The sequence below is a fragment of the Balaenoptera borealis genome (genome assembly GCF_965194805.1).
Source record: "Balaenoptera borealis genome assembly, chromosome: 6".
In the NCBI taxonomy this organism is placed as follows: domain Eukaryota; kingdom Metazoa; phylum Chordata; class Mammalia; order Artiodactyla; family Balaenopteridae; genus Balaenoptera; species Balaenoptera borealis.
This window is the reverse complement of record NC_138863.1, coordinates 54,566,098-54,580,632: the sequence shown is the minus strand read 5'-3', so window position 1 is coordinate 54,580,632 and position 14,535 is coordinate 54,566,098. Positions and strand designations below refer to the sequence as shown.

General features: G+C 37.3%; 1 protein-coding gene across 11 annotated transcripts in view; it reads right to left on the bottom strand.

The window, feature by feature from the left end:
* The window catches only part of CCDC141 (coiled-coil domain containing 141), a 239,439-nt gene that overhangs the window by 134,535 nt on the left and 90,369 nt on the right, over positions 1–14,535 (bottom strand). For 10 of the 11 annotated variants that reach the window (XR_014246176.1, XR_014246177.1, XM_082397496.1 and 7 more), the window contains one exon: positions 2,563–2,679. The exons of the other annotated variant lie outside the window; for it this stretch is intronic. Coding sequence is in view for 8 of the 10 variants with exons in the window: in XM_082397496.1 (XP_082253622.1) it covers positions 2,563–2,679 (117 nt within the window). In the remaining 2 variants the exon portion in view is untranslated. The remainder of the gene's footprint in view (positions 1–2,562; positions 2,680–14,535) is intronic. 11 annotated transcript variants of the gene reach the window in all.

Below are 14,535 nucleotides of genomic sequence, written 5' to 3'. Positions count from 1 at the left end.
GGAATGATCGCCCTTGCCTAACCAACCACTCATACTCCATCCATCTGCTCAAACCCCTCCCTTCTGGAAAGCCAGCCTGGATCACCCCAGAACAGAGTGTCACTCCCTCTTCTGCATTTACACTGATGGGGTCTCTTTCAACCCATGTGACTCAGGGACCCCTGCTGCCTTGAATAACCAGTTATCTTGACATTGGACTATCTAGTGTCCCAAATTGATGACAATTGTCTTAAAAAACTTTTTTATCAATAAGTTATGTTTGAGCTTTCATCTCTAAATAGATATTCAATATTTGATAATCTCTAAAGATGCTATTGAGATTAGGGGGGTTCCAAAGGCCAGCCCATAGTTGAAGGAAGATCTTATATCATACAGAATGCTTCATGGGAAGTAATAAAACATGAACTCCCAGCAAAGCAAACATACAATTTTTTTTTTTTTTAGAAAATAAATTTATTTGCAAGGATGCTATAGGAAAATAGGTTTCTCTGCCTCAGTTTCCAAAATCAATTCGGCCCCAAAACTACTTACTGAGTACATGGGGCAATACTCAGCTTCTGTATGAGATCTGTCACTGGTTCCTGAGTGGCTCAGGACCCTGAAAGGAAGTAGTCATCTTGTCTGAAATATAATGGTGTTTATCAGGAATCTATACCCTTTTCAAACAATATTTGCTTGGGTATTCATATGGCTTAGCTTATACATATAACCAAAATGTGTAACTCTGCCATATAAATTTATCCATGTAATGAAATATGCTGCAGTTAAAGGATATTAGTTTACATAGGAAAAATATTTATGATAAAGTTGTAAATGAAAAAAAGCATGACTCTAATGCTATGTTTCTAGGGTTGTGTATGGAAAGACTAAAAGGGAGTGCACAAAAATACTAATAACGGTTATCTTAATAATGATTATCTTTGGGTTAAGAATTCACTTTTATTTTCCTTTTTCTTATAGTTATGAAATTTTCTATGATATACTTTATATAATAAAATATGTATTATTAAAAATTTATTTCTTAAACTACTTATGCGTACAACAACATAGGGATAATGATGGAAAGAATATCTATGTTTTTCTATTTATACACATCATCAGAGCTACAAAGGTAAACTGTAAACTATGATATAAGCTAAACTGAGGTTATACATTAACAAATATTCTACTCAAAACTGTCCTCAGGGCTGTGAGAAACCATAATAAAGCCACAGTTACAGTAAATATAACCCCAAAGTATGTCCAAGCTATGTGAATATACCATTTTTATTTATATGTTTTAAGGAAGCAACCATCCTATACAATTCAGGCCATCTCTTGTCCTTAGCATTTAGGAATTTTTATAGACTTTTCACTGATAAAACTTGAGTATCCCATGCATGGAATAAAATGCTATATGACTTCAATGAAAAAAAACTAATTTCTCAAACAGATAAACCAAATGCTGAAAAATTTTAAATTTAAAAAATCATCAGCCGTAACAGTCTTTTGTAACCGAATCTTTATCAGTCAGGCAAATATTCAAACCATACACTTTGAGTACCTAAGTATCCTGTAGTGTTCAAAGAGAAGCAAAAACCAGCAAATGAAAACATCATGAGCCCTATGAGGAGATTTCAGTCTAGATAAACGCAACCTGCTGCCTCCCCTTCCCTCACCCCTCCAAATCCCAACCTCCCAAACATGTAAATATTTATTTGCTTTGTATTCCTTACGTTCAACCATTGTCTATTAGCGTTGGCCCACTGTTTTCCTGAGCTTCATGACCTAGCTGTACGTACAACTATCAACCACCCAAGATATTAACAACAGAAAGTCCTCTAAATCTTGAAACTGATTGAAGTATTCACTGTTCCCACTCAATCTACTAAAACCGGACTTTCATTTTTCTGCAGATAAAAATGGAGCACCTGTAAAGAACTTTGGAAAATATGTATAGACCCCACATGTACAAATGAGTCCATTTCCAAATAACAAGACACAAGGGCGAGAGGAGCACTGCTATGTGGCTGCTCCGCTCCTCCTGCTCTCAGCACTTTACGGTTCCATCGTGCACATCCACACACCTACAAGTTGTTGCCTGGCTGGTAGTTATTACTTTCTGCAAAAGTAAGGAATGTGAAGCAAGTTAAGGAACTAGGGAAATATAAATGGGAACAGCAAGCAAACTATACAAAGAGAGTTTTTCAGTACTCCACTAAATTACCTACAGAAGTGTATTCAAGAGAAGTCCATGCGGGCTTCCCTGGTGGCGCAGTGGTTGAGAATCTGCCTGCCAATGCAGGGGACACGGGTTTGAGCCCTGGTCTGGGAGGATCCCACATGCCGCGGAGCAACTAGGCCCGTGAGCCACAACTACTGAGCCTGCGTGTCTGGAGCCTGTGCTCCGCAACAAGAGAGGCCACGATAGTGAGAGGCCCGTGCACCGCAATGAAGAGTGGCCCCCACTTGCCGCAACTAGAGGAAGCCCTCGCACAGAAACGAAGACCCAACACAACCAAAAAAAAAAAAACAAAGAGAAGTCCATGCAGTTTTCAATTATTTTTTTAATGTGTCTCTTACCTTTGCTTTTATTATCAGTTCCTCGTGCTTACGAATTAGCTCCTCATTGTCTGAAAGTGATGAACCTAGACTTTGTTCCTGTAAATTTCTTATGGTTTTCTGAAACCAACAAGTAACCTAGGTAAGAAGCAACAAAGACAGGTCAAATTTCAAATGATTAGAATAAATGAGTAAAAATCCAGAAATCCTTCCCTAAGCTTTCAAAACTTAAGCTACTTCAATTTCTTTTTATATAAACTCATGTGTTAAGTTAATATAATCAGGTTTTTTTTCTTCATTTCAATCTCTACATGGTTAAGAGAAAAAACAAAATAATACCCCAAAATCATGAGAATAATATATCATTTCATTGGATTACACAGCATGAAGAAAATAATTCAAAATCTCCTAGCGAAGAAGAACCAAAATAGATTCCCACACAGTCTATAAACCATGCATTCTTTTAGAATATAAGATTATGAATCTGAGTGTAGTTACATAGACTCACATGAAGATATTAAATAGCATATGTAGAATTATGTTTCTACTGTTAAAAGACAATGCAAAAATACTTATTTTGTAGCAATTGCTGAAAATCTGTATTCAGAAAAGGAAATGGAGAAGTTATTAAAATTCCATTGACATTATAAATGTCTAAGGGCATAACTCACATTCATTTAGACTTGATTTACAATACATGCCTTACACAGTGTTAAAACAACAAATAACAAAAGACTTGAAAGAAGCTGTGCTTTTAAAAATGATGATGTAAGTTGATGTGAGACTGATAACATGTGGCCCCTGGATGCAGATTCCTTATCCCAATTAAAGGAAAGAGAGTTGGATTTTTACTCTCAAATCTTATACAGCATTATTCTCATGATCACATCATAGCTACCGATTTGTAAGAACCCCACTACATGCTAAACAGTTTGCTAGTTGGTTTTCGGGCATCATCTCTTTTTCTCTCAACAACTCTATAACAAGTATGATATCGACACTGTAGAGATGAGGAGAGGTTAAGCAGCTTATCCAGGGCCGTACAGTAAGTGGCAGAGCCGGGATCTTCCCCCACACCTACATTACTCCAAAGTCCATGCTGTTTCCACTGTGCCCTGCTACCATCCTTGGGCAACTTAAAGTCTGCGGTCATCAGGGGAAATTACTTCACATCTGAAAAATGAATCCCGGCAGCCCACTTAAAGTGGTGGCACTGCCCAGGATACACACTAGGTCTTTCTCCAGCCTAGCTTGTCTTGTCTGCCACAGCCTCAGGATTTCTGTGAACTCTTATAACATGGAGAGACATGTGAAGCAGGTGACCAAAGAGAAAGCTATGTTAGTCCTGAAGCTCCACACAGCAAACATACATCACAGGGCTTCCCTGGAGGTGCAGTGGTTAAGAACCCGCCTGCCAATGCAGGGGACACGGGTTCGAGCCCTAGTCTGGGAATATCCCACATGCCGTGGAGCGACTAAGCCTGTGCACAACTACTGAGCCTGCGCTCTAGAGCCCGCAAGCCACAACTACTGAGCCCATGTGCTGCAACTACTGAAGTCTGCGCGACTAGAGCCTGTGCTCCGCAACAAGAGAAGCCACCGCAATAAGAAGCCCGCGCACCACAAAGAAGAGTAGCCCCCGCTTGCCACAATTAGAGGAAGCCCGCACGCAGCAACTAAGACCCAACGCAGCCAAAAATAAATAAAATAAGATAAATAAATTTATTTAAAAAAAGACGGCAAACTTAATGGATAAATGTTTAAAAAATAAATAAACATATACCACAAACACACATACACACACACACACACACACACACATACACCACACACTACACAGAAGTCAAGTTAGGGGTTACGGAGAAGAATACACTCCTTTACCATTACAGGGCTGATATCACAAAGCTGATTATGAGATCAAATGTCTATACCAACACTTAGCATTTTCCAGCATAGAATAGGCAGTAAAATAGGCAGCAACAGGGTTTCTCCAGCTTTCTGCTAATTGGAAATCTTTGTTGACCAGCATTTTAGGCTACTATCAGTGCAAAGAAAAGAATAACGGTGACCCTGTAGCAGTTTTCATGTGAAGTACGCCTCATTCTCTTCAGAACATTTGGTGATCTGTGCACAATACACACATTAGCCGGTCCCCATATCTCAAGTACGGTGTTTATGTATTTACAATGATTTGAGGATGGTTTGTCTTTCTGGTATCCCAATTAGAACTAAATGATATGTATTATGTGCATATCAAAACCCCCAGAGAGTATTTTATCAAGAGCTATAAAATTTGTACATTATTAAATTTTTATTAAAATTTCTCACAAAAGATGCAGTAGGCCCATATAAAAACACAACTAGAGGAATGATTTAAGGGTTTCATCAAAGAAAAATGGATCCTGAATATAACTAACTTTCAGAGATCCTTTATTTTGTTAAGTACTGGGAGTGAGCTTTATTTATTTTTAGCTAAAGTGGTAGGAACTCAAAAATCTCAAGAATGCTTTAATAGGGAAAGTTAATATGGAATCTGAGTGAAGAAAACATGGATACAAACAGGTGTTCACTAATCTCTAAAAACAGGTGAGAAGTCTGAACCCTCAGATAATCTTATTAAATTCTGTGAGTCAAAGACTTGTCATCTAACATATGCCAGCAGTGATGAAAGCTGGGAAGGAGCAAGATGTTTTGATTTTTTAAAGGTATTTACTGACCTCATCCCCTAGATTTGTCAAATACTATTTCAGCTCCCCCCAAAAGGATACTATTCCCTTGGGCATGGCAATACTAAATATTACCTATAAGAGAATATAAGATCTATGGTGGTATTCCATATATCCTGATCACGTACCTGCCTGATAAAGCACACTGACTCTCTAGATCTACACATTTTTACTACCAAGTGCACCCTGGGAAGAAACATAAAAACAGGTTGGCATAACACTCAGAAGAAAATGGTTCATTGTCGGGGTGTTACATCTCATCATGAGGCAGTCACATACATGAGCAGCCTCTTAGATCAGATTTACTTTGTGTGCTGGGAGATGCACGCAGAATAGACTCTCAGAGTCCATCTGATGTAAAAGCAAGACACCCTAAATAACCGACAGCATGTCAACCATAATGTAAATCAGTCATTGCATCCCGTGAGTAGCTATTGCAGACAGCTGCACAGATATTCCAAGAGCACTTTTTATAAGCGTTTAAATTATATCAGCTGCTGTTCAAAAGCCTCAGTGATAAGTACAGTAAATGATGCATCAGGACATTCTATTCTATAGAACATGGTCCCTGCAAAAGGATAAAAACATGAGCCAAGGGTTGGGGGCATGTGGAAAGAAAGGAAGAACAAAAAGCATTCAGAGTATGCACTGGAAATTAGTTTTGGGCAATGATGGATTAAAAGGGAAAATGAGAATTTTTTTTTTTTTTTTTTGTAAATTGTCAGATTAGATGGGCTCTTTGGGAATCATTACTTCTTCTGGCATTTTTTTAAAAATTTTTATTTATTTATTTATTTATGGCTGTGTTGGGTCTTCATCTCTGTGCGAGGGCTCTCTCCAGTTGTGGCAAGCAGGGGCCACTCTTCATCGCGGTGCATGGGCCTCTCACTATCGCGGCCTCTCTTGTTGCGGAGCACAGGTTCCAGACGCGCAGGCTCAGTAACTGTGGCTCACGGGCCCAGTTGCTCCGCGGCATGTGGGATCTTCCCAGACCAGGGCTCGAACCTGTGTCCCGTGCATTGGCAGGCAGACTCTCAACCACTGCGCCACCAGGGAAGCCTAATGAGAATATTTTTACTTTCTCTTCCCAGTTCCTACCTTTCAGATTGATCTAAGTGATATGTTTGTGGCCATCCCACCTGTCTGACATGACATTCTAAGTACTCAGTACTCAGAGGAGGTAGAACTAAGGTAGAGAAGGAGTGGGGTAGATCTTTTTTTGCGGAGGTGAGGTGGGGATTGGAGGGGAAACACTTACTAGAGGTTGAAGGGAGCCAGAGAGAAAGGGAAGGGAAATCAACAAAGACGCAAAGAAGGAGCAATCAGGGATGTTCACTGAAAACCAAGAGCTGCCTTGGGAGTTAAAGAGAGATGCCAGGAAGACTCAGTCAAATGGTGTAGATCTGCTTTGTCCTATACTGTAGCTACTAACCACATATGGCTACTGAGTACTTGGAATGTGACAAATCCAAATTGAGACGTGTTCTAAGTATAAAATAGCTGATTTCATAGACTTAGTATAAAAAATAATGAAAATAGCTTGTTGATTGTTAATATTGATTAAATGTTGAAATACTATTTTAGATATGTTGGATTAAACAAAATATATTATTGCTTTTTTTTATGTGACCTTTTTCTCTTTAAATTTTTTTTCACTTTTTTAATGTGGCTACTAGAAATTTAAAATCACATTTATGGCTTGTATTATATATTTTATTGGATGGTTCTGTAATTCAAGGATATTCAGATTATCCTTATTTGTTAAATGTAGATCTAAGGACTGAGTATTAATTAAGGGTAATTTAAAATAGCAGAGTCAAGAGAACGGTGGGATGAGATTATGGTTGGTAAACATGAATAGACCACTGAGTGGTGGTGAGGAAGTAGAACTAATGACTCTTTCAAAGAAGTTTATTGGATAAGGAAAGGGGGGATCGGTTGACAGCTTCGAGGAAAGCAGAGGTAACAGAGGGGTTCTTTCCAACTTTTTCATTTGATTAGATGAGACGTAAGCATTTTTTGTAGGTGCGGGGTACTGAAGATGCATTAAGGAAAGTTGAGGCAGGAATGTATTGATACCAGAAAGAGTGGGAAGGTTGGAAGAGAGCACTACTGATCTTATCAGCTTTGGGCAAGAAAAGGCTAGTTTTTGCTTGTTGAATGATCCAGTCTCACCTTGACCCCTGCTGGGAGATAAGAATGAGGAAAGTAAGAGAAGTGAACAGGACCTTCCCAGAGCGATGTCAGGTACTATAGGCAGGTCTCAGGTTACCTCACCCAATCCTTATACCTCCTATGATGGAGGCAGTTGCTTTTTCAACAGATAAGGAAACTGAGCCCCCGTCAGGGTAAGCAATTCATCTAAGGTCACACAACCAACAAGAGGAAAGTCCTACAGGTTGAGGCAGAAATGCCATAGTCAGAATTCATGCTTCCTTGTCTAGTGTTTTTTCTTCTCATCATATCCATCTGTAGAACCAAAGGATTCCAGGGAAGAGGAATGTTTCTTATTAGGCTATGTTCACGAATGTTCTTAAGATAAAACTAAAATGCAACATTATAGTTACAGAATCTAATTCTAACATGGAAGTAAGCCCTGTGAATAATCACGGGGGCTCAGTGGACATACTGCGTTAGAGAGGAGAACGGACGTGTGGGCCAGGTCTGTCAGAAGGAGTGCCTTAGAGGAAGAGGCCAGCTGCGGGCAGAGGAGACAGCAAGGACAAACTGAGAATTCCGGTTCCCAAACAGCACGTGCCAAAGACAGGACTAAAACACGGGGAACATGAGCAATAGAAAAATGTTTTCTGACAATCAAGGATAAACAACTCAGGTGGCAAGAAGGTGAATTTTTGCTGCAGCCCAAAGCTAGGCATCATACTGCCATAAACCATCACGGTCTCTTTTTCTGCAATTTGTTCTACAACCCAAGATCAGATCTTATTTTTTGATCTTTGTTTAAAACTATGCTGGGGGAGGTGAACTAGCAATAAGTAATTCAAATATCTTAACAGAAATGCTTAAGGGAAGATGAAAATCTCTCCAAATCACTTTCATTTTCTTTTCCATGTGCAGAACAGGTTTTGACGAATAAACAGTTACTATTAGAAACAAAAAAACTGATAAAGGAGGAAAAAGACATCAGTTATGTATCTTCTTTAACTCAAGATGTTTTGATAGTCTCTCTTCCAATTATCAAAGATGCACACATATACAAAGGTCTTTTCAATTATAGTTGATGGCCTCAGGTGCCAGTTCTAATGTCTACTTTGATTTTGAAGGCATGTTAGTATTATAACAACCATTTTAGCTCCCGTAAGGTTTTGTTCTTTTTCTTTTTTACAGTAGGGAAACCACTTGTCATTATTTTGTATTAGGAAATCTGGTCAAATGTGCTCTGTATTTAACTAGGCAATAACCAGACTTCAAATATCCATTAACTCCATTAGGTGATAATGCATATTAGGAGAAGAGGCATGGAAACGTGTCTCTGATGATTGTACTTGAGGGCTTGGGAGCAGAGAAAGAAAAAGAATTCCTGCCAAAAACATGGCTTGGGATGTATTCTGGGACTGATCTAATTATTGGCTTGTTATTATTTGGACTTCATCTCTGAGACTCTAGGAGGACAAAGCTCACAATCTTCTTCTGTGGAACTTGAAAGCCCTCCATGATTTACTGAAGTCAACTGGAAGGTATTAGTATCTCCTCAACAAATGATCAGATCCCAGTATTCTCTATTGATGCGCAGTAGGAAAGCTAAAATATGTTGTTTGTCTTGAGGCAAAATTTGTGTTACTTTAACAGCTTCACAGATAATCTATCTCCCTGTCTGGAACCATAATTTTATGTATTTAATTATTCTACTTGTGCTAACATATTTGTCTTCTGATTATTTTGACTTGTCTTAACATATCATTTCTCTTCTCACATCTATATTTCAAGAAAAATGGCACTAAGGACTTCTTCCCTTACCAAGATTGCCCTCAACTTTTGTTTGTGTTTAGGCAGTTTCTTAACCTCCAACTACTTAAACAGTCGAAACTATTTAGTCCAATGAATAAAATCAATACAGTAGTAGTCTCTGGACCTAAATTCTATTTCTAGCATTAACTCTGAGTCATTGGTAAGAATCCTACCAGCAGTGGAAGGAAGTCTTTTTTTCAAGAAAGAAAACAGAGACCCAGCCGAGTGTCCTGGTGATGTGCATCTCTGCCTAAGATACCTAAGGCATGGTTTTCCCAGTATAACTTAGGGTTCCACCCTAAATGATCTGGAGCCATTCACTGTGTGTGTGTGTGTGTGTGTGTGTGTGTGTGTGTGTGTGCGTGTGTGATAGAAAGAGAGAGGGAGAGAGGAACATACAGGGCTACTTGGGAGTGAGACCAAAGTCACATTTTCATATTATCATCCCAGATCCTAGGTCATGCAGCCTAAGGGAGTTCATACTGAAGCTTTGGCCTAAACACCTAGTTGTCAGAAAAAACGAGAGCCAGAAACTATCATATTGACAGCATAAATAACTGTTACATTTTAAAGGATGTTTTAATCCTTTTAAAGTGTGCCATTTAGTTTGTTTGCTTATGAGTTGCCCTATAAAAAGCATTAAAATTAATTGGGCCTCTTTGCTTGTCTTTGGGAACCATGAAAATGAGGGTAGAGGAGAGAATGAGTCCCACTCCCTGCCCAGTATGGGGTGGCAGTGGTGTTGAGAAAAGGAAAGCCAACAATCTCCAGCACCAGAGGCGGGGAAGAAGAAGAGCTCAGGATGGTGGAAAGATACACAGGCAGCCCTGGGGCTTAGCAGACAGCTCAAGTAGCAGCTGCTAACTTTGTCACACAATGGAAGGTGCATACAATGGGAGCAGTGAAGAGCCTTTTCCAGGGAGCACACACATCAAACAGCTTTGTCATCAGTCTTATCACTGCTGAGAAGGTAATTTAGTCACAGTGTGTGTCCCCCAACCCTCTTACCAACTTAAGTAACTGTGTCCAATTAAAATGTTGTGAAGCCATCAGTCCAACTGAATGGTATACTGAAGTGAAAAACTAAGCTTAATGAAAATGTAATCAATTACAATAGGTATAAATGAGCTAAAGAAATAGCTAAAGGGTGGAGAAAGGGAGAGGAAAATTGATTTTTAACTTAATCTTACAAATAAAGTTGACCTTTTGAATAAAGTAGGCTGGATACCAAGCCATGAAATGGCATTCATTCCCCCTCCACATAATTTTAGAAAGCTAAGATTATCTAGTGATTTAGAGAATTGGTATGGGATCTGGCTAATACGTAGGATTTTAATGTGCTGGTGATTATCCAGTAAAGCTCAGAAACTAACCATCGAAAGATGTAGAGATATGGTGAACATTTATTGAGCACTTACCATATGCCAAGCCATGCTCTAAGAATATTTACATATATAATCTTGTTTATTTTTATAACAAATTTATAAATAGATACTATTATTATTCCCATTTTACAGAAAAGGAAACTGAGGCACAGAGGCTGAGTAACTCGCCCAAAGTCATAAAGCAAGTAAATATAAAAGTTGGGATTGATATCCACACCATCTGTACCAGAGTCTTCTGTCACTACCTTTGACATGCAGTGTCATTGAAAGTAATGGTAGTAGCATGCATTCTAATTAGGAGGGGGTTCTATTGCTTTCAAAATCACATGTTTCTCCTACAAACACTTTAAGATACTTTGTATTTACCCTGGCATAACTTAGAGTGAATTCTAGAGACAGCCTATGTGCTAAAATGAAATTCTGTGATAAATTTTAATCTATGAGTGGCTGGAAAGTCATGTATATCTGTTACTGGATTGAACTATCAGATACCAGTATCCAATAATAAGATAATTCAACCCTTATTTAAGTCTTATGCCACCCAATGTTAAAAAGCTATATTCACGGGAAGGGGGGGGGAAGATAAATTAGGGGTTTGGGATTAACATATACACAATACTATATATAAAACAGGTAAACAAGGACCTACTGTATAGCACAGGGAACTATACTCAATATCTTGTAATAACCTATAATGGAAAAGAAGCTGAAAAAGAATATATATATATATATATATATATATAGAGAGAGAGAGAGAGAGAGATGGATATACACACATATATATAAGTGAATACCTTTGCTGTACACTTGAAACGAACAGAACGTTGTAAATTAACTATACTTCAATTAGAAAATTAAAGCTAAATTCAAAGAAAGATAAAAAAAAACCCTTGCTATGTTGTAGCCACTAAGCTAGGCACTTTTGTTACCTCATATTAATTTAAGCTGGTCAACCATTCAAGCTCTAAATCCTAGTCAGAAGGTAGCATCATACAAAGGAGAATATACATGCATGTGCACACAGCTGTGAGCACACACACACACAGACACACAGAGTTTTACAGTTGCCCAGCAGGTACAAGACTGGTGCCCTGAGGCTGATATCACTGATATCATGATATCACTGATATCATTTAAATTGCCTATTAACAAAGAATATGATTACATATGGTTACATGATTATGACATACATGGTACTCAAATTATAAAAACTTCCAAATGTGAATTCTATTACCCATTTTTCCTCCCACAAAGATGGGTATCTTGTAAGCATATGTGATCTGGGTAGTAAAAATATGATCTGCCCTTATGTCTCATTTAATTCTCCTAGATGTCCTTGATACTGCCTTGTACAAAGAGACCATGAATAACCTAGTTTTAATTTATTTGTTTGTCTCACTTATTCCTGACTGGAGCAATTGAGAAAAATTACATTCATAAATCTTCTTGCCAAGATAATTAATTATGAACGAAATACTCCAAGCTGCTTCTGATTTTCATTAATGAAGCAGATTATCTGCAAAATAAGACGAGGCTGGAGTTGGGAAAAAAGGTCAGCTGCTCATCTTTAAATGTAAAACAAGTGCATTTTTTTACATCTGAAAACAATGATAAAGAGAGGACATGCTATGATTATGTTTTTCAGGCTATCACATCCCAATTAAGATAGAAAAGTATGTGGTCTTCATTTGCTTTTTTTTCTGCAATTGATATAAATCTTAAGTCGCCATCATTCTGGTCACCTAATTTCTTTTCCAAAGGAGAATTAGCTAAACTATTATAGTTCAAAAGCATTAGGCTATAAGCATTTAGAAACAGAGAAGCACTAAATGCATCTTTTAAATGGCTCTTATGAGAGAAGATGCATTAGATATTCAGACATCCACATTATTATTCATTAGTAATCTTTGCTCTAATTCTCCGTTTAATTTTCCTTCTTTTTACATGGTTAAAATGATTGAAAAACCTGATATTTTATTAATGGAAGGTTTGACAGCTTCTATGTTCCCTTAAAAAACAGTACAGAACTGACAAAAATATCTTTACCCTCCAATGAAGCATGTGCCTTTGTGGTTCCACAATGTTCTAGGCTTATCAGGTAGATCTTCCGGGAACATGATAATCATAGAACTCAAATTACTAACAGAGTTACACTCAATTTGGTGTCCCTGCTGCTATTCTTCCCCATTGTATCATCAACAAAACTTTAAAATAGAACATTCAGGAAAAACTTGAAAACTTAGGTAAGTTAATTATACTTGTACCTATCTGGATTTAAAAATATTTCCTCGCTCACATAATTACCAACACGGTAAACATTAATTATTGTTTCTAATATTGAGAAACTGAAGAGACTCTACTTCTTCATCAGTAAGATATTATTTAAATTGTGCTATATTCAAATAGTGACATACTACATGAAAATTATCTATGGTACTTTTGACATAAGACTATGTCTATGACGTGTTCAATTTGATATTAGGTAATAAGATAGTATGCATAGGTTAATTCCATTAGTTTTTGTTTGCTTGCTTTGTTTTTTCTTTAATAAATGTGTGTGTGCCTGTGACTATGCTCATGCTTGGATAAAGGTCTAAAAGGTGGCAGCATGTCAAAGGCTAATCGCAATTATCTGTATGGATAGTAATCTCATCTACAGTTTTAACTCATTAATAAGTGAACATTATTAAGTCACAAGCAGAAAATAATACAACTATATTCTTGTTTTAAATCATTAATTGAGTGCCCATTGAACAGTATGGCTAAGATTATAAAAGTGACTTTTATTTGATCACACCTTGTGAACGCAAAATAAATAATGAAATTAGCCTTTAATGTAAGTCTTTATGTGAGCAAAGAAGGGTAGGACTGGGGGAGTATGTAATGGGTTGGGCCTTCACTGTTCTTTTCAGACATAATGATAAAAAATGTTAATACTAATATAGCAGTTTCCATGTGCCAGGTACAGTTCTAAGCACTTGACATATAATAGCTCATTTGATGATTCTAATAACACTATGGTGTAGGTACTATTACATCACATTTTACAGAAAACAACCTCAGGGAGGTTAAATAATTGCTCAGTTACTCAGCTGGCAAATGGTGCAGTCAGGATTTGAACGCAGCAAACAATCTGGCCCCAGGATATGTGCTCTTACAAGCACACAGAAACAACAGTGATAGTGATTATTTACTCCAGCTGCTGTCACTGGTATTAGCAAAAGAAAGTGTAACATGGGGCGTTTTAAAATTAAGAGCCTTAAATTTTATATTTAAGGAAATGACTTATTTATTGACCAATTTTTAACATTTATTTATTTATTTGGTCTCATGATCTTTTTAAAATTTTTATTGAAATATATTTGATTTATAATGTTGTGTTAGTTTCAGATGTATAGCAAAGTGATTCAGTTATATATATATATATTCTTTTTTAGATTCTTTTCCATTACAGGTTATTATAAGATATTGAGTATAGTTCCCTGTTCTATACAGTAGGTCCTTGTTTATCTATTTTATTAGTAGTGTGTATATTTTAATACCAAACTCCTAATTTATCCCTCCTCCCCCACCTTTCCCTTTTGGTAACCGTTAAGCTTGTTTTCTGTCTGTGAGTCTATTTCTGTTTTGTAAATAAGTTCATTCGTATCATTTTTTTAGATTCCACATATAAGTGATACCATATGATATGTGTCTTTCTCTGTCTGACCTACTTCACGTAGCATGATAATCTCTAGGTCCATCCACGTTGCTGCAAATGGCATTATTTCATTCTTTTTAAGGCTGAGTAATATTCCATTATGTATATGTACCACATCTTCTTTATCCATTCATCTGTCGATGGACATTTAGATTGCTTCCATGTCTTGGCTACTGTAAATAGTGCTGCAATGAACACTGGGGTGCATGTATCTTTC